This window comes from Alosa alosa, chromosome 1 (assembly GCF_017589495.1).
Source record: "Alosa alosa isolate M-15738 ecotype Scorff River chromosome 1, AALO_Geno_1.1, whole genome shotgun sequence".
In the NCBI taxonomy this organism is placed as follows: Eukaryota; Metazoa; Chordata; class Actinopteri; order Clupeiformes; family Clupeidae; genus Alosa; species Alosa alosa.
In genome coordinates, this window is record NC_063189.1 from 42,107,318 (window position 1) to 42,133,589 (window position 26,272).

The window sequence follows — 26,272 nt, forward strand, 5'->3', positions numbered from 1 at the left end:
CAACCTACCGCCAAACTCTTTGCTAGTGTCGATAGTGTCACAAACACTCTGAGGACGACGCAGTGCATCAAAATGTCAGTCGATTGTGCACCACAATAAACAAGTTAAAAAGTTTTCTGAGTGCTCTGGTCATCCCTGGGTCTAGTCCCTTTGAAGTGGCCCAGCCAGTCTCTCGGACCCCTTGGTCCTGGACTGTGAGCACCGAAAAGGCTTGAGCGCAAGTCACACCCGTCTTACAAGTGTCACAAACACACAAAGAGCTGACACTGCTGACAAACACCGTCCCCAACTCTCGTGACTGAATCCTCGTACCACACAACCTCACTAACGACCGCCCGACCGAGGCGTCTCATCGCCTGGGGCTTAGCCCACTCATCCCACACTGCCAAAAAACCACAAAGCTCTTTTTTAATGGCTGTCACCTCTGAGGAGCTACAGCCTCACCATACCTCCACCTACTGCCAAAGAACTCCCTCCACCCGACCCCCACCCCACCCACCCCAACCCCAACCGCCCAAGCATTTAAACGCTCAGAGATCATCCTACTCCCACATAATCTCCCCCATGATGATGATTATGGCTTCCAACCAACACTACCAATGCCTAACTGATGGCAGCAGGCACTGCACAGTGCACACACAAGCGAAGCGGCTTCTAAAACAAACCACCACAGTCCTCAGAAATATAGCCTACATAGAGGATAAGCTCTCTCTAAATGAAGTCACTACACACAGCTCAACCTCTAACCTCACCTCACCACTCATGCAACCTCTGAACAGCTGACCTCAACCCACAGCCTCACCCCTTCAGTGGTAATCATGACTACAGCCTGGCCTGCACCCACTAGGGGTGGGAATCGCAGACTAACAGAGTCACGATTCAGCAACTCGGCAATACTCAATACATTGCAAAAGATCACAATATATGTATTTAATGATGTGAAAGAGAAAGAGCTGGAATGTATTCACTGCATTTCATTTGAAACATTGTACAAAGTGCCTAGAGCTTTAGCTTAGTGCCTCTTAAAAATCCAAACATATATATTTTTAAATAAACATATCTCTCAATGCATATTTCAGTGTTTCTAGACACATTTCAGTATATGCTTATGTTTATACATGAAGTAATGTCTGGTAACAGTATATGCTTATGTTTATACATGAAGTAATGTCTGGTAAGGCAAGTTGTTGGATGAGTCCATCCAATACATAGAATATGAATTATACAACTGAATATTTTAGTAAAAATATCAATATTTGGTGGCTCGATGGTGTATCGCAAAAAGAAGCCATATGATATGGACCATATGGATACCATACCCATGGATACCATATGGATATTTTATCCCATCCCTAGTACCTACTAACAGCTAAAGATCCAAACCTGTAGCCACGGAGTCTTCACTGTACTGAAGGACTGCTACACAGTCATTGGCACTCAATAGGGCTTGACCTATTGCCACACAACCTCAAGACCACAGCCTCTAAACAATATAATCTCACTTGCAGCCTCTTCTCAACACAACAATTTCCCGCTAAATAAGCATGTAGCTCTGACCACTCCACAGGGCTCCGCCCCCAGCTACATAATCTCCACGGTGCACAAGATCACAGTTTCTAACCAACACAGCTTCTCTCGAAATGAGTTCATAATCACAGTCTGTAACTGACACAATAACCTCCCTTTAAATCAGTGTTTCCCAATGTTTTCTTCCCCTGCGGCACCCTATTTAATATGAATAAAATCACACACCACCATGATATTACTAAGCATACCAAATTCACAACACAATAAGTCTGCTGCTGCTTATTGCCCTCACAAAAATACAAAAATGAGCATAATGTCAGGAAGCTATGTGTGAACCCATAGCTCAAGCACTGTTGTAGCCCACCGTCTATCTGTTGCCAAGCTTTGATTTTCTTTTTATCCATTTTTAAGTATTTGTACAGTTTATGCCTTTTAGCTACACAGCATGATGTAGCAGACAACCTCTGAATGTTGCACAGTGTTTGAGGTGTGATAAGCTATTAGCTGCATGTGAGTGTAGCCAATATAAATGCCATCAAGAAAGATGGACGTGTGTGGAAAAAGGCAGATTAAATACAATCAGGTTTACAGGCAATTTCATGAAATGTGATTTTAATAGCCTATACAATTTTAAGGCTTGGGCCTTGGGCAAACTATTAACGAGTCTTTAGGGCAAAGAAAAAAAACTTCAATATGGATTTGTTTCCTGCGGCACACCTGCGCAGCCATGGCACATCGTTTAAACGACAGCACACAGTTTGTAAAACACTGCCCACAGTATATAAAACATTGCTGACCACACGGTTTAATCCACTCAGCTCGAACCCATGATACGATCTACACATTGCTTTAGACCGCGGTCTCCCACCCAGCCTCCAACTACGTGATTGCCCAGCTGTGGCCTCCAAACACATACTGTACACGTGCTTTCTCCAGTGCTACGCACACACACAAACCTGTTCTCTCCAATGCTACTCACACAATCCCTCTCCCAACAACTGCAGCTTTGGCCCTTCCCAGCTGAACCCAGTGACACAATGTCCCCAAAACCACTCGAGGCATAGTCCTCTCCCGCAGATGAGATATGCTAGCGTCATTAAAACACACATGCATGCACACACACACACACACACACACACACACACACACACACACACACGTACAGATCATGCTGGCGCTGTTATCTGCTGTCTCCCCCTGAACTCGTGCTGTTTTTTAATGGGGAAGCAACAGGGAAAGCTATCAGAGGGCTGAGTTGTCCAGATTACTGTACTGTAGGTGAAGAGCGCAGCCATGCTGTGATAAGGACTATTGCTTAATCACTGAACACTGAGGGCCGTGGCTGGCGAAATTTTCTCTGCCTGTAAAATCTTGATCCATGACAGCGCAGGCGAGTTGAGAGTATGACTCGTGTTTTCAGGCGGACACTCTCTGATAAGCTGGCAAGGCCGGAGCAGTGGTCGGCTGGTGAGGTGTCTGACCTGAGACTATGGGCACAGAAATCTAGTCGGCTGGGCTCCACTGAGCCACAGTGGGGTACGGGCCTGGGAAGATGAGAGGCAGCGGGATGTCGTGTGTGTATGTGTGTGTGTGTGTGTGTGTGTGTGTGTGTGTGTGTGTGTGTGTGTGTGTGTGTGTGTGTGTTAGTGTGTGGGCATGTGCATGTGTGTGTATCAGAGTGTGCATACATACACACTCGTACAAACATACGCACACAAAACAGTAGTCTACAGGGGGGGCAGGGTTGAGCAAATGAAACTCAGCAGGATGTGGATGTGTGTGTGTGTGTGTGTGTGTGTGTGTGTGTGTGTGTGTGTGTGTGTGTGTTGTGTTGTGTTGTGTTTGATCGGCAGGTTATCACTCACCTGTGAGAGAATGAGTTTCTCGAGAGGTTCAGATAGGAAAGATCAGCACAGCATCCCCTTAGCAATGCCCCGAACAGCTTCATGAAAGACAGCGAAAAAGAGAAAGATGGAGAGAGTGAGACAGGGTGGGAGATGGAGAGAGAGAGATGGAGAGAGTGAGACAGGGTGGGAGATGGAGAGAGAGAGATGGAGAGAGTGAGACAGGGTGGGAGATGGAGAGAGAGAAGGAGGCAAAAAAAGAAGGGGAGCAAAAGAGAGAGGGGGAGAGATGGAGAGAGTGAGAGAGAGAAAAGGAGGAAGAGGGATGGAGAGAGTGAGACAGAGAGGGAGAGAGAGAGATGGAGAGAGAGGGAGGAAGAGAGATAGGCGGTGGATGTAAAATGGGAAGATAAAGAGAAGTACAGAGAAGTGGTTACAGATACAAAGCACTGAGTTATCAAAAGTCGTCAAAAAAAAAAAAAACCTGTTACAAAAAACCTCATTCACATACACATACGCACACGCATACAGTATATGCACATGCACACACACACCATACACACCAGGGTTGTGCAAAATTCCAATTCAATTCTTGAATTTCACTTGCATTTCAATTGAGGTAGCAAACAGGAAGCAGAACTGCAATTTGAATTTTGCACAACTCTGATACACACACACACGCACACACACACAGTAGTCTCTAGTCATATCAGGGAGCAGATGAGAGTTTCTGGCAGAGCCCAGCTGTGCCTCTTTCCATCATGCAGGCAGACCCTTTCATCATGAGCAGTTTATAACTGATCCGACAGCCAGCACTTACTGAATCTACCACACAGTCTGTCCCGGAGAGATCCAAGTGCACCAGGCAGTTTGGCTGGGCCAAGAACAAGTAAAGGTTCTGCAGGGAAAAAATGGTTCTTATTAAACTGTGACCCGGTAAGTGCAGATTTGTATGCATGATTCTGTGTCTTTGTCTTGCATTTGGATCTGGAACTGTTTGTCCATTTATCTTTCTCTTATCCACAGTACATTTGTTTTGGTGGTAACATTTGGCTCGAGGCCAGATCTGGCCCTGATGTCATAGCCCTTGTAAGGTGTTCAGGTCTGTGGGACCCGTTTGCAATGTTTGCTAAAAGCTAAAATTGTTTGTTATGGCTGTATTGATTTAAAGCCTAATAATGTGGTGGGTCCACCAGACCCGGGAATATTGGCTGAGTAAGAAAAAAATATGAACTCCTTACAAGGGTTAATGTGGGACAGATCAGTGCCTTATCAGGGCCACAACTGGGCCAGTGCTGTGCTATCAGTATCCAGACAGGTGCGATGCCGACATTTCTCACCGTGGCATCCTCGCCAGACAGCACCCCGGGATTCTTGCTGAGGTCCAGGTGCAGGAGGGAGTTGGAGTAGTCGTCACTGGAGCAGAGCGCCTGAGAGAGAGACATCACACCTGGGGGCAGGAGGAAGGAGGAAGGAGGAGGAGGAGGAGGAGGAGGGGGAGGAGGAGGGGGAGGAGGAGGGGGGATGGAGAGAGGGAGAGAATGAGGCAGTTTGGGGATGAGTAATGTGCAAAAAAGGGAAGCAAAAATAGACAGACCGTGCAAAAACACCTCCATCAGCCACTATTAGAATGTCAGTGCGGAGGCATTACCATTAGAATGCGGCTGCCCACCTGCCCCCTCTCTGGTGCTAAAAATCATAACCCAATGTCTCCATTGACTGTCACTTATCCTTAAACAGCGTCGGGGCTGGCTGGCAGTGGGACAGGCCCATATGGCAGTCTGCCCTGGCCAGAGTCACGCTGGTCTGCCCACTGGGCATGACAAGAGAACAAGGGCACCATGCCGTCCATTTATCACTGTCCGCAGCTGTGGCAACTATCAAAGATTTACCGCTCAATATCACTGCTGTCAGACACGCAGACTCCCCGCTGCACGTTTCTCTACCTCGCATTCAAATTGCCGATGTTCTTACGGAAGAGAGTGTGCGAAGGGTGCGAGCGAATGCACCACGCGCCAGCATCACATAAAGTGTTATTGCGGGACGGAAATGAAAGGTCGGGAGTAGGAGCTGAGCCAGGAGCTACCGGAGAGAAAGGTAGAGAGAGAGAAAAAGAGAGAGAGGGACAGCAAGGGAGAAACACATGGCTTTGTAGATACACCAAGCTCTCCTGCCTGTGCAGGTTTGTTTACGAATACACGGCAGCCACCACATAGATTGGTTTACTGATTTATGGGGACACGGGGGTTTATCAGATTTATTCCGCCCCGTGGGCAGCGCTTTCATGATGTTTGCTGTGTCCTGTTATTCCTTTGTCAATACAGCTGTAAAGACTTGATAAAGTTCTCCCTTTCTCCACCACTCTTGCCAAACAACATGGATGGAGGGAATTGACTGGTTTTCCATTCATGATCTTTTGGATGCTCCCTGCCCCTGCCATGCTGCCCTGTTTTTCCATTCATGATCTTTTGGATGCTCCCTGCCCCTGCCATGCTGCCCTGTCCACCCCGTTATAAATTGTGTATTGATTGGAGGATAAGCTGCTGGACTGATGCAGTGGCAGACCGTGTTTTTTTCTTTTTAAAAAATACAGCGACCAGCATGTCAACAGGATTACAGGAGATTGGGAACTCGTCCACCAGGGGGTGCTGTCTCCCCAGGGAGATAGCACAGCTGCACACACCCTTAGAGGAGAGGGAGGTCTTGGAGAGGTTGAGCAGGCGTAGACCTTTGTTGAGGCGGCACACTTGCTGGATGAGATTGGAAACCCCTGCATGGGCAGACACACACACACACACACACACACACACACACACACACACACACACACACACATATAGTTAGTCAGGTGGAGAGCTACATGCATGCATACAAATGCTGACACAAATTCATTAAAGAGCATGGCTGCAGTCCAGATTGCCGTTAAGTGTAAGCTGCACTGACTGTGTATGTACACACACACACACACACACAAACATGTTGATTTAATGAAGAGTGGCATGTGTCGGCAAGAGAATGATGAGTGATCCTGGCAAAATACTGAGCCTCTGACCCTGGAGAGGGGGAAGACCGTTACAAAGGACATAGTCTCACACACACACGCATACACACACACACACATGCACAAACTCAAGCACACACACATAGGCACATAAGTGGCAGCACACACAGACACACACACACCACCCTCAAACCAACAAATAGAAAAAAATACCACAGAGAGAGAGAGAGGGAGAGAGAGAGAGAGAGAGAGGGGGAGAGAGAGAGAGAGAGAGAGAGAGTGAGAGAGAGAGAGGGAGAGAAGCCGGCACAGGCAGCTACCACGTACACACCCACATACAGACGGAAATAGAGATGTAGGGCTCTTACGCTGACAGACAATGACAGAAAAAGCAGAGTAATAAAAGCAGAGAGAGAGAGATGAAAGCAATATCTACCCTGGCTGTCCAGCGTGTTGTGGGCCAGGTTTAGGGAGTGGATCACTGACGCCGGGTTCTCACACAGAGCCGTGGCCATCTTCTGAGGGAAATCCCTGCCCGGTGGACCAACAGAGAGACATGACACCAGATGAGACTGCAGCCAGGCAGAGTCCATCAGACACATGATCAAAGACCAGGTGAGTGAGGGGGTTGGGCTAAGGGCTGAGGGGCTTAAACTGACAGGAAGAGATGTGTCGACAATCTGCAGATATCAGAGACTGGTGGCGTGAGACAGGGTGGAGATGCGGGAGAGTGACACTAACTGGGCTATAAGGGCCCGTGCCCCCAAGAAGATCATAGCTTTGATACCCAGAGAGCTCATATGTTAGGACAAACTATAAAGTATGCTATACTGAGGGGGAAGAATGAGACTTAATTTGTTTTATGTCTGACTGCAGTGTGTCAGTCACTGATTGAATCAGTCCTCACATTCAAAATTGCACTCTAGTACAACTTCCTGACAATGAGAAGCTGGAAAAAATCTGCAAGAATAATCAAACTGGCAACCCAAAACACTGGCACCTCTCAGACATTTATAGATATGCAGCAGAAAGACAGGCAGACTCCATCAACCAAGAATAAGGACCATTCACCAATCCTCTCAGCTGATTCCATCAGGCTGGTGTTTCAGAGCACCTCTGGCCACAGAAAGAACCTACAAACACTCTTTCACTCCCACTGTAATACGTATGTTAAACAAGCATAAATACATTGTCACTACATTATAATTCAGCTTAGCACAGATACTCTTCTTTAATTATCTATGACAGTGTGTGTGTGTGTGTGTGTGTGTGTGTATGTGCTTTAAATGTTATGTGAATCTTTTACTAATGCATGTTTTCATGCACCTCTAACCCAAACCTTTATGAGCCTTAAGAAAATGTTCTATCATTATGTGATAGAAAACATAATTTTTTTGATCATTGAACCTTTGAAATATACCTACTGAACTTCAAGTCGCTTGAGATAAAAGCATCTGCTAAATGAAGTAAAGATGGACTAGGGATGCCCAAGGAGGAGATATGTGTGATGAAATGTACACCTCTGTGGCCTTGGGATAAATGTACTGTATATCAGCTGAGTGATGAATGAAGAATGTAAGGATGTCAATGTGTGACTCAGTGGTCTGAGAGAACTAACGATTTGAGGCCGGCATTTTCCAGGGTGACCTCCTCCAGACTACTGGACTTGCTGACGGTGTGAAGAACCTGCTCCACCACCTCGAACCCTGAAAAGACAGGTCAGAAAGGCACTCAGACTTCTGTACCTGATATACTGTATGCAAAACACTGCATCTGGTGTACTGTATACCAGCACTGACAAACAAATACATAAACAACAACTAGAGCAGACAGAGAGATACTGTAGAAACAGGCAGAGGAGGTGACAGAGAGAGAGAGAGGGAGAGAGAGGGGGAGATAAAAAGGGGTACTGACAAACAGAAAAAGAAAAAAGAGAGAAGTCACACAGGCAGACAGGATGGAAACTTTGGAAAGGAAGTCTGGATAGGAAACGGAGGAGTCAAAGGCAGACACTGAGCCAAAGGGCAGATACTAAAAAAAACTTTAAAAAAGTGCCCTACACAAATTTGCCTTAAGTGCCCTATACCAGGTCATTCAGAGTGAAATAAACAACACGTGAGAGAGGAAAAAGGGGTTGTTACCAAGCGCAAATCCTTGCAGTAGAGTTTGGTGAACCATGTGTTGTAAGCCATTGAAGCCACAATCACAGCAAGATCCCTGTGAAAGAAAGACAGGCACAACTCAACGACTCAAAGATAAATAGCAAAAGGAGAGAGGATGCGAGGAAGAGACTTTAATATTCCAGAACCTCAAACAACATATTCAGCTTCAATCCCCTCACAAATAAAGTGTTCATTAAACAAACCCAGCGCTTTCCTTTTTTCCCCACTGCCTCTCTCGCTGGCAAGCAAAGCCTCAGCTACACCACATGAATAAAGTCGCTGGGGACTAGGAGGCATTATGGCCCATTATGATTCATGGGCAAAATGACAGATTCAGCAGTAAATTTCTCCCTGAGAGGGTGTCCGGTCCTGAGGAGGAGGAGGAGAAGGGTGAGGTGGGGCTGGGGGGCTCTGGAGGATCGATAGAGAGACGGGCAGCCAGGGCTGTGGATAACTCTGTGCCAAGTCCCTCCGATACAGCTTTTAATCCTGGCCACGGGCCTAAAACGTTCTCATCCTGCGCTGGAACCAGAGCCGACAGCACCGACTGTCCACTCCACAGCCATCAGCAACCAGGAGAGAGTGGAGGAGAGTGAGAGAGAGAAAGAGAGAGAGAGATAGAGATAGCATGGTGGTAGGAGGAAGAGAGGGAGAGGGATGGAGAAAGAGACATGGGTTGAGGGAAGAAGGAAGGGGGGGGTAAGGGCGAAGGGCAGAGAGGAGTGAGAGAGAGAAAGAAAGAGTGAGAGAAAAGAAGTGCTCTTTGAGAGGAATGCCCTCCATTACAATATGGCTGATGGCTGTGTTCTCATTTTCTCCATCACGGCGAGGGAAACTGCTCCTCGTGTTGCCCAGAGGCACATAGCTCTTCTCTCTTCACTGAAGCTCTCTCATGGAAAACCAGCAGCTAACAGCAGATAACAACTAGTGATAAATACCAAAAAAACAAACTACTGCTGCTTATGCCCTGTAATTCTCTCTGGGTATACAGACGAGCTTCGTGTTGCATTGAACCACTCACACACACACAAAGACCTCAATCTCTTCAAGGTCATATAGACATAGATTTCAAAATAGAGAGAATTCATACGTTCTTTATTCCATAAAGGAGAGCCTAATTGACAATATATTCAATTTGAGTACACAAATTTGACTACACAGATTCCTGTTCACATTCAACAAAGGCTGTTTCATTTTAACAGGCGCAACAGTAACCCCTTTCTCTCAGCTGAAGCCATCAGATTCTCTTACCTCTGACATGATTTTCAAACAATGGATTAAAAAGGATGGAACAGTGTTTCAATGTAGCATCACTTAAATCAGCCCCACCATTAAACATGCCTTGTGCATCTGGGTTCATGTGGAGGCTCTTGTAGTAAGGAGTGGGTTGAGGTGGGGGGGTGGGGTGGCATGCGTGAGCTCTTTCAAAGCAGGAGCGCAAACTCGCATGAGACGCAAGCCAAAGAAGAACAGATGAGAAGCACTCGAGTCAAACTCACAGGAGACGCGACAGCGGCACAGCACAAGCACGGTCAAAACAACCGCCGCTACGCTCACTGCACACCGCGACTGACACAGAGAAAAACACATCAACAACACAAAAAAAAAACACGAGCATCCGCATTTTAACTCCGGCAGCAGTCTCTGTACTGAGGAGTAGCACAAAGATAAAAGAAGGGGGCGCCAACAATGGCGCGAAGCCCCAAACGACACACTGCATTACCAACCGAAGGATAAAACCTTCCTTTGAAGTGTGCGCAGCACGGGGCACTGAGGCTAACCTGCTTTCACCAGCGGCGCAGACACAACACTCTGCCCGGGCAAACACAAAAATCAGCGGCTCAGCACAGACCCATGCTGACCCAGATCAGCCAGTTCAAACAGCAGCACTCGGGCTATTTGTGAAAGAGAGAGGCAAGCTAGCCAGGGCCTTCACGACACACAAAGCCGGGTGTGAAAATCGGGGGGCTATTTCAGGAGCGAGCCACCACTTGATAAAAATAAAAGAGGTGAGACGACATGCAGGCGACAGTCAGAAGAAAGGCTTTGTGTCAAGCTGATAAATCGGTAGCATGTTGAAGAGAAGGGGGGCATTTGAAAACATGGGCCGGATGTAAAAAACCACAAGCCTGCAAATGCAGAATAAGTAGTGGTAGAGGATATGTGTGTGTGTGTGTGTTTGTGTGTGTGTGTGTGTGTGTGTGTGTGTGTGTGTGTGTGTGTGTGCGCGTGTGTGTGTGTGTGTGTGTGTGTGTGACAGTACAAGTTTCCAGGCAACTCTGTGTGGATGTGAGCATGAGTGATCCGCCTTACCACAAGTGTGTGTGTCTTTGTATGAGCGGTATTGCAGGAGCAGGTATTTGTGAGGAAGTGAAAGAGAGATCTAAAGTTTGAGGTAGAACACAAGACCAACACAGAGAAACCAGTGTATAAAAATGGCATATGGTCATACACAGTGGCGGTCACATCAGAATCCACAGTGACCACCTCCGCCTACGCTGTATGAAGACCTGTGTGAAATGTCACACAAATGGCACTTCGCTTACTTCTTATGGGAAAGAGAGTTACCTGCTTTCCAGGTGACTGAAATCCAGCAGGTTAAACTCCCTGTTGTCCTGGGAGTGGTAGATGGTGTCCACATCCTAAGAGAGGGGCGCACAAGGTCACATTGGTGTAAACACACACACACACACACACACACACACACACAGAGAGAAACCAAGTATTCAAGTATTATGAACATGTAAACACAGTGACTCAGATTAATTTATTTATTTTTTAAAAAGCAAAGCCACTGGCCCACTGAACTTCCTCACACACACACACACATACACACACACACACACACACGCACACACAGAAACCAAGTATTATGAACATGTGAACACAGTGACTAAGATTAATTTTGTAAAAAGCAAAGCCACTTGCCCACTGAACTTCCTCTTTGCAACCAATGCCATTGTAATCGCACAAGGCTGCGTACGTCTCTGAAAAGCCTCCTGGGTAACAGAGAGAGAGAGAGAGAGAGAGAGAGAGGTAGAGGCAGAGAAAAGAGAGAGAACAATAAAAAGAAAAGAAGGATACACTAGAAAAAGCGAGAGTAACACTTTGGAGATGTGAGGAGGAGAATAAAATCAAGGTGGTGGGAGGAAAAGAGAAGCTTAAGAGGAGTAATTGAAAATGAACAGAGGAGTAAATAAGAGGTTTAGGGGGAGAGGAGGGAGAGAGGGGGAGAGGGGAGAGAGAGGAGAGAGAGGGAGAGGAGAGTGAGGGAGAGGAGAGAGAGGGAGAAGAGAGTGAGGGAGAGAGAGGAGAGAGACAGAGGAAGAGAGTGAGAGAGAGAGAGAGAGAGGGAGAGAGGGAGAGAGAGGGAGAGGTGAGGTGGATGGACAGATAGAGGTGAGGAGAGGCGGCGGATTCCAAAAACAGGATTAGACAGCCGCATTAACACCAGAGCGCAGCCACGCGTCCGTCCTACACTCTGCCCCATTGGGACTGAATGTGGGATGATAGTGGTTATTATGTGGCTGACTCACAACTGAATGAAAATGTTGATGTGTGTGTGAGACGACTGTGAGCATACTGTGCGTTTTGTGGTGTGAGCTTGAATAACTGGGTATATTAAGTGGCCATGAGTTTCTGTTTACGCACAAGCAAGTGTGTGTGTGTGTGTGTGTGTGTCTGTGTGTGAGAGGTGTATTATTAGGGGTATTAAAAAGAGTATGTCTGAGCGTCTGTCTGCCTGAGTATATGCATTTATCAGAAAGAGGAAGAATGTGTTAATGTGTTAGTGTGTGTGTGTGTGTGTGTGTGTGTGTGTGTGTGTGTGTGTGCATGCGTATGTGCGCATGTGTGTGTGTGTGTGTGTTTGTGTATGTGTGCGTATGTGCGTGTACCACTGAGACAGTACAAGTTTCCAGGCAACTCTGTGTGGATGTAAGAGCGATCCGCCTTACCGCAGGCTCTCTGTGCCTCCACGGATGCCTCTGAGTTGGGGGAGAATTTGGGCCCCCCCTCTGTGAGTTCTCCATCTACCCGACAGATGGGGGGCCTGCAGTAACAAGGAAGACAAGCACGGCAACGCAGTGAACAAAAACACACACACACACACACACACACACACACACACACACACACACACACACACACACACTTCCCAGCACTTTCAAAATGCCTTCCATTTGAGTGTGTAGAGGACAGGAGCTAATGTCTTCATTACCCCCCTTTCACCAGTATCATTACGGAGTCAATGTTTGTAATATTAGCTGTCTTTTTAGCATGCGTAGAGAACAGAGGAATGTCAGAAACAAATCACAGACGCCTTTATGAAACACTTTGAGTACAGACACATTTGATCAAGCGGGCGAGGGGGGGGGGAGAGAGAGAGAGAGAGAGGCACGACCGCAACAGTGACAGGAAATAAGAGACAGAGAGAGATAGAAGGATGGAGAGATAGAGAGAGACAGAGGGAGGGAGAGATGGAGAGGAGAAAGGGAGAGGTAGAGGAGAGAGAAAGAATGAAACAGAGGGGATATGAAAAGACAGGTCCAGAGAGAGAGACGGTAAGGACAGGTGAAGCAAAAGGGAGACGGTGAAAAAGAGGGACAGAACGAGGGGAAGGACAGGGGGGGGGGGGTTCTGTGTCTCACTCACGCAAAGATGGAGTTGTTGAAAATCTGTGAGAGGGCAAAGTTGACGTGGCCAATGAGCTGATCCAGGTGATCAATGCACTGCAATCTGAGGGAGTAGGTGGCCTTGTCCGTCTCTATGACAACCTGTGGCGGCAGACATTTCAATCAAGTACTGCAGTCTCAAACACCAGGAACCTTGCACCAACTGACAGATGGAGCACCTAAAACAGCAGGGCGTCCCAGCATGCCTCACCTGATACTCTGGGTAAGCATTCATTCCCCGAATCTCCAGGAAGTTGAATGTCTGTTCCACCTACAACCAAAGGAAGAATTGTTCCAGAGGTACTATAGGTTAGTCCAGTAATAAACACCTCTTGTTTAAAGTAAAATCTGGCAAGATTTGTGTGAATAAAGAATAGTGAAGTGTGAATAAAGAAGTGTGAATAAATAGTAGTGAAGTTGATAACCTTGGTTGGTAGTTTGGCAGCCAAAAGGTAAAGTCTCCATGTTGTCAGAACCTGAAATGTAGAGATAAGGCCTTATTGATCTCTGACTTACAGCACAACGATGCAAACACTAGCTTCACAAAAGAGAGACACAACTCTTGTACAAACATGGATGTCTGATTTTACTCCACATTTTGTCAATACTTAAACAGGATAAAAAAAAAATCTAATTCAAACACAATTAAAGTTGGCCACAACATTGGCTAACTTGACATCCATACAGATGGAGAATAGCTCCTCAAAGACTCAAATAAGAGCTTCCTAATATCAACATTCTTGTCATTGCAGATGCTCTGTCTCGTCCCCAGACCCTGCTTGTTTACCTAAATGTTAAACGAATGACACTTCTAATCTGGACGGTACACAGAAACACATTCAGCATTCTGTCAAAGCTGTCATTGAGAATCAAAGCTACATTGCAAAAGAGTTTGGTTTGAGGATGAGACAGATGTCCAGACATTATCTCACTACATTTGATTCATTGTTAATAAAGACATTCAAAAGTAATGTTTTCTTAATATGATTTTTTTTAGACCAAAGAGCAATGCTATCAGGCAGCTTTATGAATAAATCATAGCATTTTTTCTGCAGTGGAAGTATTGCCTCACTGAAATTTGATAGAGACACAGGGAGACGGGGGGAAATTGAGCCTCTCTGTCTTCTTAGCTGGGAAATGAGGGATTATGTGAGTATGGACAGAGAGAACTACGGTGATGGGGAGAGGGAGAAAGAGGGAGAGAGAGAACAAATGGAGAGAGAGAACAGAGGGAGAGAGAGAGAGGGTGACACATGAAAGGAAAGGGTTTATGTTTGTTTGTGTGTGTACAGGGGTATGAGATTCTCTGTGTACTTGCTTTTATGCATTGTGTGTGTGTGTGTGTGTGTGTGTGTGTGTGTGTGTGTGTGTGTGTATATACAGAGAGAAGAGAAGAGTCTGGGCCAGTCTGCAGTGCTACTTAATCTCATTCATAATTCAAAGCCCTTAATTAACATACTCCATTTAGACCCTCCCAGACTACACCTCCTTCACTCCCTCTCCCTCCTCTCACACACACACACCCTTTAACTCACACACCCTGCTTCAACACCCCCACCACCATCACCACCTTGCTTGATTAGACTACCACTATTCTCTGTCTCTCCTGTCCTCTTTTGTCCCCTCTGTCTTGCCATACTGTAAGTCAGAGTGTGTACATTCCTCCTGTTCAGCTCTCTCCCTCTATGACTCCCCTTTATTTCGATTATAGGCCCTCTTGGCCATAACAATCTCTCTCTCTCTCTCTCTCTCTCTGTCTGTCCCTCTCAGTCTTTCTGTCTCTCTCTGTTTCTCTTTCTTCTTTGCTCGCAGGCCTCTATTCTTTTCTGCTCTGTCGCTTCCAATTCCTTGCGGCCTCCCTCCGATGAATCTCTAATGGCGTCCCGCTGTGAGGGAGAGGGAAGGCGATGGAGACACCAGATTTCCCATTAATAAAGTCCTCAGATTCACTCCTGCTCTCTCTGCCTCTCTCCCCTCAGTCCAGCCCTCTCAATCGTTCACCCCCATAGGTCCTTCACTCTCTAGTCTTCATCGGGTTGGTGTTGTGGATGGGTGTGGGCAGTTAGGAGAAGGACCAGACCAGACAGCATTCAGAGCAGAGGCTAAAGGACCTGTCAGAGGGAGACTGGCACACACACACACACACAGTGTGTGTCTGTGTGAAAGAGCAGGGCTCAGTAGGGAGCTATTGAAACATTGTTAGCCACATCAAATTCCCTGACAAGCTTGAGAACCAACGTGTATAAACATATTGTAGCACACACACACAAAAAGAGAGGGGGAGAGACAGAGAGATGGATAGAAGAGGGCAGGCAAGAGAAAGACAGAAAGTGATCAATAGGCTGTTATAGTTTCTAAAGACAGTGAAAGACAATGTCAATGGAGGGGGAAAAATGAAAGAGAAGTCTGTTTGACGAGGAACAGTCGTCTACTACGCCGTACGCCACATAATCTGTGATCCTCTGCAGGCTTTGTTATCCAAAAGAGGCGCAGACAAAAGATCAGCACATAAACACTAGCATCAAATATTGAGTCCTCGTGGCGGGTTTTGATCTGTTTATGAGTGCGCTAAGCAATGCTAGGGCTGGATGCTCCGTGTGTGCGCTGCCCTGGAATAACGCATAAATTAGAGCACTTCAAAGGCTGCGGGCCTACAAATTCCAAAGGGGTAGGAGGAGGTCTGGGCTGCTAGCGCCAAAATATGCACAATGAGGATTTCTCCTTAAATGCGCTCCCATGAATAATGAACTGTATCTGTATGGGCTGTGTCTCCATGAGCTTTTCTATATATATATATATATACATATATATATATATATATATATATATATATATATATATATATATATATATATATATATATATATATATATATATATATATATATATATATATATATATATATATAACCGAGAAACAGTTTGAGAGAGTTTTGTCGTCTGGTGCCTGTCTGCTGGAGTGGAGTTAAATTGGTGTGACCTAAGCTCTCTCCAGTGAAGCTGGATTTGGCACCTTGCTGTCACAGATGGAGGTCAGTGTAGGTTCAGTCGCTGAGGGACGGCTGTCAGTGTCGCCCTATCACTGGCACTTTGGAGGGCACAGAGGGCCTGGCTCCCCGGCTGGGCATCCAATCGGATCAGTCTGGGGTTGGGTGGGGAAGAAGGAGCGGACTTCTTAGTCTATCTGCCTCCTGCATCCAATCAAGCCTTCGGAGACAGTGTCTCGCTGATGAGAGCTTTGGCAGTGGCCTCCAAGTCATGGCACCAAGTTAGTTCAAAGGAAAAGTGAGCGACTGAGAGAGAGAGAGAGAGAGAGAGGGAGGAGGGGTAGGAGGAGAGAGAAGAGAGAGAAGCAAGAACGAGTGGCAGTTGGAGAGAGTGAGGGAGGAGGGTGAACGAATGAGAAGAAAGAAGAGACAGGAGAGAGAGCAAAGGGAAGAGAGAAGAGAGAGGAAAAGAGAAGAAGAAATGAAAGAGAGAGAGAGAGAGAGAGAGAGAAAGAAAGACAGAGAGAGACCGGCTGAGTAAGGCAGAGAAGGAGGAGGAGGAGGAGGAGGAGGAGGCATGCGTGGAGGAGGCGGGGGATTATATTAATCATAAGTCGCTAGGATCTTGCTGACTCTCTCCCACTTCAAACACGGTCCAGGATTCAAAGGGGGAGCCGGTTGCCCAGGACACGTCACTTGACCCCCGTGGGGCAGGGACAGGGAGACCTGGAGCAGTAGGGGGCAGACTGGCTGCCTGCCTGGCTGCCTGTGGGTGACACATCACAGCCTACAGCCATGGAGCCATGGCCAAAGCTGGAGCTGCTGCCCTTGGCTGCTGCACCCACTGCTCAGGTGAACATGGTTCACAGAACATGGCACAGGGCTTTCCCAGAGGCCACTGCAGCGCTGGCGTAAGGGTTGCACAGATGCCCCAGGTGCCGCTCTTTTCAGAGAAGGACAGAGTGTCCTATGCGGACGTGCCCCTAGGGATATCAAACTGCTACACCAAGTCTTTCATTTAATTTGCAATCAGGCTACTGAATTGAACACAGGGTAGTTACATGCAATCAAACAATTAGATTTCACCCCAATTATACTCTTTACTTCAATTAAAAATGTCATGGGAACTGTCTACTATAATTGAAATCCATTTTTATGAAATCAGAGAGGATAACCTGGAGTATTTGATTTCGATCTGATTAAATCTGTCATGTAACTAAATATTCCACTGGAGTTTGAGTTGGAGTTTATAACTTACATTGTTGCAGAACAGAATATTTTATTAGAATGTTCAAAACTCCCCTGCAGAAGGGTTATGGGAATTGTATTTATACTTGTTCACTTCTATAAGGCTCTGCACTTATGTAAAAGTAAAATTAATGTAAAATTAAATTAATGTAAAATTAAATATTCCAAATTCTGATAATAGTGCTTTAATCAGATTGGTTCTGCACATGTACTGTAGCCACACTGATTGTTTGTTTCCGTGTAACCGCACTGTAATTTATAATTTTAATACTATTTAAAATGATATGTTTTTTAGTTCATTTAGGTTTATATATTTTATTTGTATTTCATTTTAATTATGACTTGTGTATGTTCATCTGTTGTCTGTGACATTTGTGGTCTATGACATTGGCTGTGCTTGTGTGTATTGGACTGGTAAGCAGCTAACAAATTGCCCTTCTTGAGATCAACCAAGTTGTCTGAACTGAACTGAAAGAATCTGAGGGGGGCAGAAGAGAAGAAAGCAAAAGAGAGACATCGCGAGAGCAACAGGGTGAGGAGGAGAGAAAGCCTGGCTTAAAAACCTCTGCTCCAGATTCACTAATGAAAAGATGAGACCCCCATATCAAAGCTCCACTGTAACACATAGGCATAGGGACGTAGGAAAGGCTAGATAAATAGAGGAGAGAAGAGGTAGATGAAACTTAATATTAGCACACAGAGAGAGAGATTATTGTATTCACATATTTACATACTACCGGTATGCATTTAATTGGCATAGTGTAGCATTAGTAATCTGTTTAATCTGGTGTGTTTGCCAGTGAACTCACACTGTCTGTCCCGTGTGTTCCCTTCAATGCTTTATCAATACGTGGCCTATATTTCTGCTGTGCCGCCTGAGCTTATTTAAATGTGAATTCGGGCAAGTGAGAGAGCTGAAGTCAGAGAGCACTGATAACAGGGCTTTTATATCTCCTGGCCTTTTCCGAGCCGCTGGTGAGGAAAAGCTATCCAATACGGCCTGCCCTATGCCAAATGACCTTCAGAGCCCCTCTCTCTCTGTCTCACTTCCTGTCTCACTCTTCCTCACTGTCTTTTTCTATCTTTCTCTCTCTGTGTCTCTCTCTCTCTCACTGTCTTGTTCTATTAATCTTCTCTCTCTCTCTCTCTCTCTCTCTCTCTCACTGTCTTCCCTTCTCTTCTTTTGTGTCTGTGTGTGTGTGTGTGTGTGTGTGTGTGTGTGTGTGTGTCATGGATGGAAGTGAGTTGAGATAAGGGGAGTGAATTGCTGCTGCTTCTGCTGCATCATAACTCCCTCACACTAAATGAACTCTGCTCCTCCCAGCATCACCCCAGCACAATCTGCATGGTTTGAAGCATCATCTGGCTTTAACACCAATTATTTCCAGCAATTAAGGATCGAGCCACTGCAGGTCAAACTGTTTCCCAATCCCAACTTTGCATATAAAGAATAGAAAAGCTGCACATAACCGCATAGTCGATGCTCCACTTTCCGAGGAAATTGGCAGAATTACTATAATTTAAGATAATAATGTCAGATGCTTATAAACCTGATAACTAATAAAACGCATAACTGTTTTGCTTGTGAAAAGACAGCAGGCAACTGAAGGAGCATTTGTTTGTGTTGTGAAAGGCCTATACAAGAGGTTGTGATGATGTGGAACAAAGATGTACCGCATCCCACTGTACCAAATTGATTAGTTCGCCATATTGCTTTGGTTTAGTCTGTAAGGTCTAACACTAGTGTGTGCCCTACATCCTTAATTTGTGTCACTAAACTGAACGAGAAACCAACAACACACATAGCCATGGCTTTGGAAGACTCAACACAACATTACACGACACCCATTACTCCATAACGACATTACACGACGCGACCACGACCCACACCTATTACCACGACGACACGACGACACGACACGACACAACACACTACAGTACACTACTCTACACTACACTATACTACACTAACTTTGGATGCAAACAGCTGCTCAGTGAATAAATTAATGTGCCATTTGGGATTTATTTTTCAGCCCAGCAGGTCCAGGCAAGAATTAAACGGAAGTGCTTAGAATCAGAGCTACGACCACCACAAAACATTCAGTAGAGACATATTCTACTTTGGTGCAGACATTTGTAGACTACTTTAGAGAGTGAATCATCTAATCAGCATGAAATGCACTGTAGTGTAGCTTCTCCACTTAAGGACAGCATTTTCCTGCACAGCTCTGCCACTCGGACACTTGTTTTGAATTACAGTAGTAAGGACTCCATCACTGGCATCCATCAGAAGGCTCTCTCTCTCTCTGTCACGGGGACATGCCTGTTACTGCATTAGGTGGAGCACAGTGGTAGCGCAGTAAGTTCTGAAGTTAAAGAGGAAACATCCCAGGGATATGAGCGTTTGTTGCACTTTTAATGTGTGTGTGTGTGTGTGTGTGTGTGTGTGTGTGTGTGTGTGTGTGTGTGTGTGTGTGTGTGTGTGTGTGTGTGTGTGTGTGTGTATGTGAGTGCTTGTGTGTGTGTTAATGTGCATGTGTGTGTTAATGTGCATGCAGCGTCCCAGCGATGAGCAGTGAGTGTGTGTGAGGGGCCGGGGCAGAGCTCCAGGAGAGGGCCCGTGGTGTCACACGCTGTAGCGATCACAGCCCCTAATCGGCCCATTAATACCCCGGCCAGGCACGCCGCGCCACTGGAGGCACACACGGAGCGACAGAACAGGATAAATAATTGACGGAGGGGTGAAGGCGATAATTGGGGCATCAAAACACATCAGATTTCCTCCAGCGACCTCTCCTCCTCCCTCTTTCTTCTGCTCTCCACTTGCTTTTTTGCTCACATCACCCCATTTTCTCGACCGCACGCTTTTTATTTTGGATGCCCTTTGATAGCAACATCCTCGCTCCCCGTGCTCCACTGTGGCACACTGCTTCTGTCTCTGCTGGTGTTTGCTGAGATTTCACAGCACGTTTGCACAGTGTTGGGTTTTTCACATCTTTTCACGGTGCTTTTATGTGGTGGAGCCAGTGTCTGTCCATAAGTGTGTTTGTGCATGTGCATACGTCTCTCTGTGTGTGTGTGTGTGTGTGTGTGTGTGTGTGTGTGTGTGTGTGTGTGTGTGTGTGTGTATGTGTGTGTGTGTGTGTGTGTGTGTGTGTGTGTGTGGTGTGTGTGTTGCATGTGTGTGTGTGTGTGTGTGTGTGTGTGTTACATGTGTGTGTGTGTGTGTATGTGTGTTGTGTGTCGGCACTTGGCTGGGTGTGAGAGGTTTGTTTGTATGGTGTACATTTGTTTGTCTGGGTGTGTGTGTGCGTGTGTGTTTATCACTGTGTGTTTGTATGAGTGTGTGACTGTGAGTGCCTACAAGTTTGTGTTCCTGTGTGTGTGTGTGTGTGTGTGTGTGTGTGTGTGTGTGTGTGTGTGTGTGTGTGTGTGTGCGCGTGTGTGCCAGCCAAGTCTGGTGGGCACAGCCGACACACAAAGACAGCTGGATACCAGCAGTCGAGCCCTCAGGGAGGACGGGGGTGACAGACAGAGGGCGTAGGGCTCTCTGCTGCACAAGGGCTCAGCACATCTCTTTCTGACAGGGTGGAGCACACTGGCACATACAAAAGCCACCCACGTCTTCATGCTTGCATATCATTTGCATGCATGCACAGTACACATGTATGAGTGTTGTACATGTACAATATGTAAGAATGTATGTATGTCTGATGTTGCCTGATATTGGTATAAGCCTGTGTGTGTGTGTGTGTGTGTGTGTGTGTGTGTGTGTGTGTGTGTGTGTGTGTGTGTGTGGGTGGGTGCTTTCACATGTTTATTGCATTTCATCATTTCATATCAGTTTCTCTTTGCATGACTATGTACAAGCTTTTTCAGTATCGGCACAGCAAACTTTGGCTTTGATAAGAAGCCGAATAAATGTGCCGCCTCTCAAGGCTGACCTACCAGGGATGCGCTGCTGGGGAAAATGAGCGAAGACAAAGATGCCGAAGAGAAGAGCGGGGAGAAGAGAGAGAGAAAGAGCGGGAGCAAAAAGAAAGAAGGGGAGAAGAGAGAGAAAGAGCGGGGAGAAGAGAGAGGAGAAGAGAGAGAGAAAGAGCGGAGCAAAAAGAAAGAAGGGGGAGGGGTGGAGGAGACGCTGATAGAGATGGACAGATAGTCACAGAGAGGAAGAATACAAAGAGAGATGGAGACAGAGTGGAAGGGAGGGATGGAGGGAGGGAGGGAGAGGAGGGAGAGGAGGGGTCAGGATGGCCATGATTTCCAGAGGATGGAGTACAGATGAAACAAGTGGGGCGGTCAGGGAACAGTGACGTCTGGAGCAGAGCCTGAGAGCTGAGCCAGACCCGCTCTGTAGGGGCCGGCTATCTGAGGACCAGGGGACAACAAGCAAAGAGAGGGAGAGTATGTGTGTGTGTGTGTGCGTGTGTGTGTGTGTGTATGTGTGTGTGTGTGTGTGTGTGTGTGTTTGTGTGAGAGAGACAGAGAGAGAGAGAGAGAGTGCGATTGAAAAGATGACAGACTGATAAAAGTCAGAGTGAAAACCAGTTAGGAAGACTACAGTAGGAAACAGGACAGATCGCTCTTCGCTCAAGTCAACAGAGTCATTTAACACTCAGCAGGAAATGAGTTGATCTTCCCGCCAGTCGATTGCATTTGACGATGTTAAGTATAATGCATGTGTGTCTTTGCATGTGTGTATTTGTATGTATGTGTGTGTGTGTGTGTGTGTGTGTGTGTGTGTGTGTGTGTGTGTGTGTGTGTGTGTGTGTGTGTGGGTGGGTCTGTGCGTGTGTGTGTATGCATGCGTGTGCCTGTTTGGCTGGCCCTTATGCATCTGAGTGAATCATTAGAAACCGATCTGGGCGACTCTGCCAAGCCGCCTGCTGTTAGATGTCCCAATCTGCTGCCTCTGTGCCCTGGGCATGGGCATCTCCACAGCCGCCCACACCGGACTGCACTGCACAGGCACACACCGTAAGCCAGCCTCACCTGTCCGACCTACTACACCCCACTTCCCACCCCCCTCCGCCTACTACTACTTCTACTGCTACTACACATGCCATCCTATTCTTATCAGCAGGTCTCTCCAGTTATGGCTACTACTGCTGTTCGCCAACACACAGCAGCCATTAATATCCTAAAGCACTACATCTTACAACAGATGGTAACCAGTTGTTGATTGCAATACACAGCTGGAACCTTTTGAGAACAAAAATTTTGTTTGTCTGAATGATGTGAGATTGTGAGTGGCAGTGACTAATATTGTGGTTGGGTGTAAGGGGGAAAGCCAGTTTTGTTACGGTTGGTTTGTGACATAGTCAATTCAAGCCCCAAACTTGGACAAGTGTTGTCTCCAGATGTGCAGTCTCACCACAAAATCCCAAAGTCCATCACAACCACATGAGACTAAGTGTCAACCAACATTGATTGTTGGCCCAATCAACAGATTAATTAGGTTTATAATCATTTCTGTGGTCAGTAAAAAGAAAAAATGTTATATATCACATGACACCATGAACTTTAAAGAGAGATGCATGTCACTATGCAGCACTTAGAGATGATGCATTTTACTGTTCACTTAGAGAGGCCAGTACAGAGGTCGTCCTGTCTGTGCTAACAGCACTCAGGCTTATGAGGGTTTTAAGTGGGTGAAGATGGCCGGAGGAAGGGTGCCTTACCAGAATTCTGTCCTCTGATTTGCCGCTCTTGGTGTCAAGCTTGACAGCCCGCACAAACTTGATTGATGGCTTGTCGATGACCTTTCTGATGCTGTCTGCGGAGACGAGAGAGGGGGAGTCGTAAACAGGGAATAACAAGCGGGCTTAGATGCAGTAAAGATGAAAAATAACGGCATCGTCAATAAAGCTTCGTCGCCGTTCTCACTGTAAGGCAGGTCTAGAACATAATTTTGAAACTTGATGGTATCACACATACTCACACATATACACACACACACACACACACACACACGCACGCACAACTGCCATTGAAAATGTTTAAAAGTATGTGAGTAAATTCTCCACAAGCACACACTGTGTGAGCCACCATCAAATGACACCAAGAACTACTGAGGCAGTATGGTTGTGCTCAAAATATTGATATATCGATATTTATACAGCCTCCAAACACTAAAAGCAAAAGAGACAACAGAAAAGTTCATTTTAAGTATTAAAGTTAAAGTTAATTAACCGTCCGATCTGAAACATAATTATTAATTACAATTTAATTTCACACTTGCGTAAGTGTTTTTACGTAAAGTTTTGCAATCCCAAAGGGCTAATTATAAAGAACTGTTGTTCATTTGAATTCTAGTTTTGGATATGGTCATTATTCAGAATCAACGTGTTGCAATATCTATCATATCGTGGCCTCTGTTACCGTGATACGTATTGTATTGTGAGGTTGTAGGCAATACCCAGTCTATTGAGGCACTGAAAGAAAAGAAATATGAGGTCAGCCATTCTGCAAAACTTGTATAGGAGCTAACTGAACCATTCTCATCTGAAAGAGCAGAATACATGTCACAGGAGTATTTTAAGATCATATCTGAGCTTTGCAGTGTAACTGTGTGTGTTTGTTTATTTGTGTGTGTGTGTGTGTGTGTGTGTGTGTGTGTGTGTGTGTGTGTGTGTGTGTGTGTGTGTGTGTGTGTGCGTTTGCTCTGCGTTTGTTTGTTTTCACAAGTCTCAGAGACATCATGACAGGAGACACAAGACAAGCTGTTCGGCAGACTACTTCCAATCCCCCAGGTCATATACTGAGCTGTCACCGTACCACTACCAGACAGGCCAATACAACTAGGGCCCTAGATTCCCTAGTGTCTGAAGGAGCCAACCGAGCAAAGCAGGGGGATGGGAAGAGAAAGAGAGTGAGAGAGAGAGGGATCAGGGAAAGACAAACGGAGAGTTTGTGCGGCTGTAATCAACTTTAATCTGTGTAAAGCCCAATCACTTAAACCCCATGAGATTTCCCAGAGAGACAGGTCTAAGACAGCCTAGCTACACCAAAGCACATGCTCAGCCTTAAAGGAATGAACAAATGTCCAGCTGGGTGGGCAGGATGGATGAATGGATGGACCGATAGATAGATAGATAGATAGATAGATAGATAGATAGATAGATAGATAGATTTTAACAAACAGTTCAGGTTAACGTCCAAATAGAGGAGATAGCAAGGATTTATGTTAAAGATTTATGATAACTAGCCCGTCTTGGTAATTAACAATGAGAGGTGTCATGCTGTCATTAACAGTTGTGTTGGTTAAGTTGCGCGTTATTACGCCCCAAGTATACAATCGTTCCTGCCATATCAGCGTCTGTGTCACACGGCAGAGCGTGTGTATGTGTCACACGCGCGTGCCTGTCAAGAAATCCACCAACTAACTGGTGTCCTTCACCCAAGGGACGAAAGTGTGTCTCAGTGACGGCAAAGCAGTCGTTCATATACTCGGTGTCGGTTTACTCGCAGAACTGTGCGCAAAAACTCCCACACCAACATGAAACACATCAAAGCCAGAAAATACACTGGCGCCCACACACTCACGCACGCGGACACACCAGTCACACGCATGCACGCACACGCACAAACACACTCACAAATACACAAAGCACGCTTCCACATTCACACAGAAATGAACGATAGATAAATATGTATTCATTGTTTTAAGTGCAAACAACATGGAAACAGTGTACCGGATTGAATAACAGGTATGCGTGAATTACTTGGCCTTGAGAAATGATAATTCACTTGGCTACCCGCGACGCGCTTAACCCATCATCATTTAATGAACATCAATCCGTTTGGGAAAAGTCTGTAAGACTTATGTAAAGAATTCAATCAATCCTAATATCATAAGGAAAACAGGATGTTGCGACGCGTGCAACATGCCGAGTCAAGTAACGTTAATCTAATCCAGTTTTGCAGTAGCCCAGTTTTGCAGTAGCCCAGTTGAACAGATGTCCACAGTAGCGTCAATAGCCTACCGCGCTGTAAGTAATTAAAGTATTCCCATACCTGTTATTTCTCTGCTGACGGTAAAGAATCCAGCGGCAGATAACTCCTTAGATGCCATTGCGTGCGCTCTCTTTCAAACTGTCTTTGAATCCAGTCTCCCCCTTTGCTCCGGGTAATCAAGGGAGAGACGCTAATGCCCCCGTTCAGGCAATCCAACAGAGCAGCGGGCGAATTCGATGCCTATAAACATATCATAACAGAGGTGGGAGGGGGAAGAGGTCTGAGTCTAGTGGGGACGGGAAGAGTTGAGGCGCAAGAGGATAACGAAGACCGGTGATGCAGCGAGGGTGTAAAAACGAACTTATGCCGAATATAAATAGCAACAATATATTAACGTTATGTGGACGCGTGATTAATATTAATTGCTGTACGCAGCCACGTACTACCATCCCCTCAAGAGAATAACATTTTCGTAGGCTTATATTATAACACTATGGAATCTGAAGCATCGCGTTTTTATTTTCTTTCAAAACGTTGTGCCCAGAAGGTAAACAATTGTTTCGACTTGCTCTAATGGTTTCATGCTGTGCAAACTATTTGTTGCTATGAACTAAAATCTGGATTTCATTAGGCTTTTTTTTTTTTTGGGGTCCATGGGTATGCACAGCTTGCAGTGGTGTTGTCTCCTCTTGTGGCCCCAAGGGCCCCCATGGATACGCTGTGTGTGTGTGGGGACACAAATGTTTGTGTGTCGGTGTTGTTGGGAGAACAGACCTTTGTGTCTATGTTGGTCAAATATGTTATTAGAATTAAAAAGTGAGGCCCTTGGGGGCACAGGGGAGGGAAGAGGAGTTCAATGGGATGGAATGAGA

The 26,272-nt window shown here is 46.0% G+C and overlaps 1 protein-coding gene across 1 annotated transcript in view; it reads right to left on the minus strand.

The window, feature by feature from the left end:
- The window catches only part of carmil3 (capping protein regulator and myosin 1 linker 3), a 55,727-nt gene extending 30,098 nt beyond the window's left edge, over positions 1-25,629 (minus strand). The window contains 15 exon segments of the mRNA XM_048254998.1: positions 3,393-3,469; positions 4,192-4,269; positions 4,712-4,821; positions 6,055-6,141; positions 6,809-6,903; positions 7,991-8,070; positions 8,514-8,589; positions 11,103-11,176; positions 11,463-11,533; positions 12,491-12,585; positions 13,188-13,309; positions 13,419-13,478; positions 13,633-13,683; positions 23,126-23,220; positions 25,461-25,629. Coding sequence (XP_048110955.1) covers positions 3,393-3,469; positions 4,192-4,269; positions 4,712-4,821; positions 6,055-6,141; positions 6,809-6,903; positions 7,991-8,070; positions 8,514-8,589; positions 11,103-11,176; positions 11,463-11,533; positions 12,491-12,585; positions 13,188-13,309; positions 13,419-13,478; positions 13,633-13,683; positions 23,126-23,220; positions 25,461-25,518 — 1,229 coding nt within the window. The 5' untranslated portion in view covers positions 25,519-25,629.
- Positions 25,630-26,272: the final 643 nt, after the last annotated feature.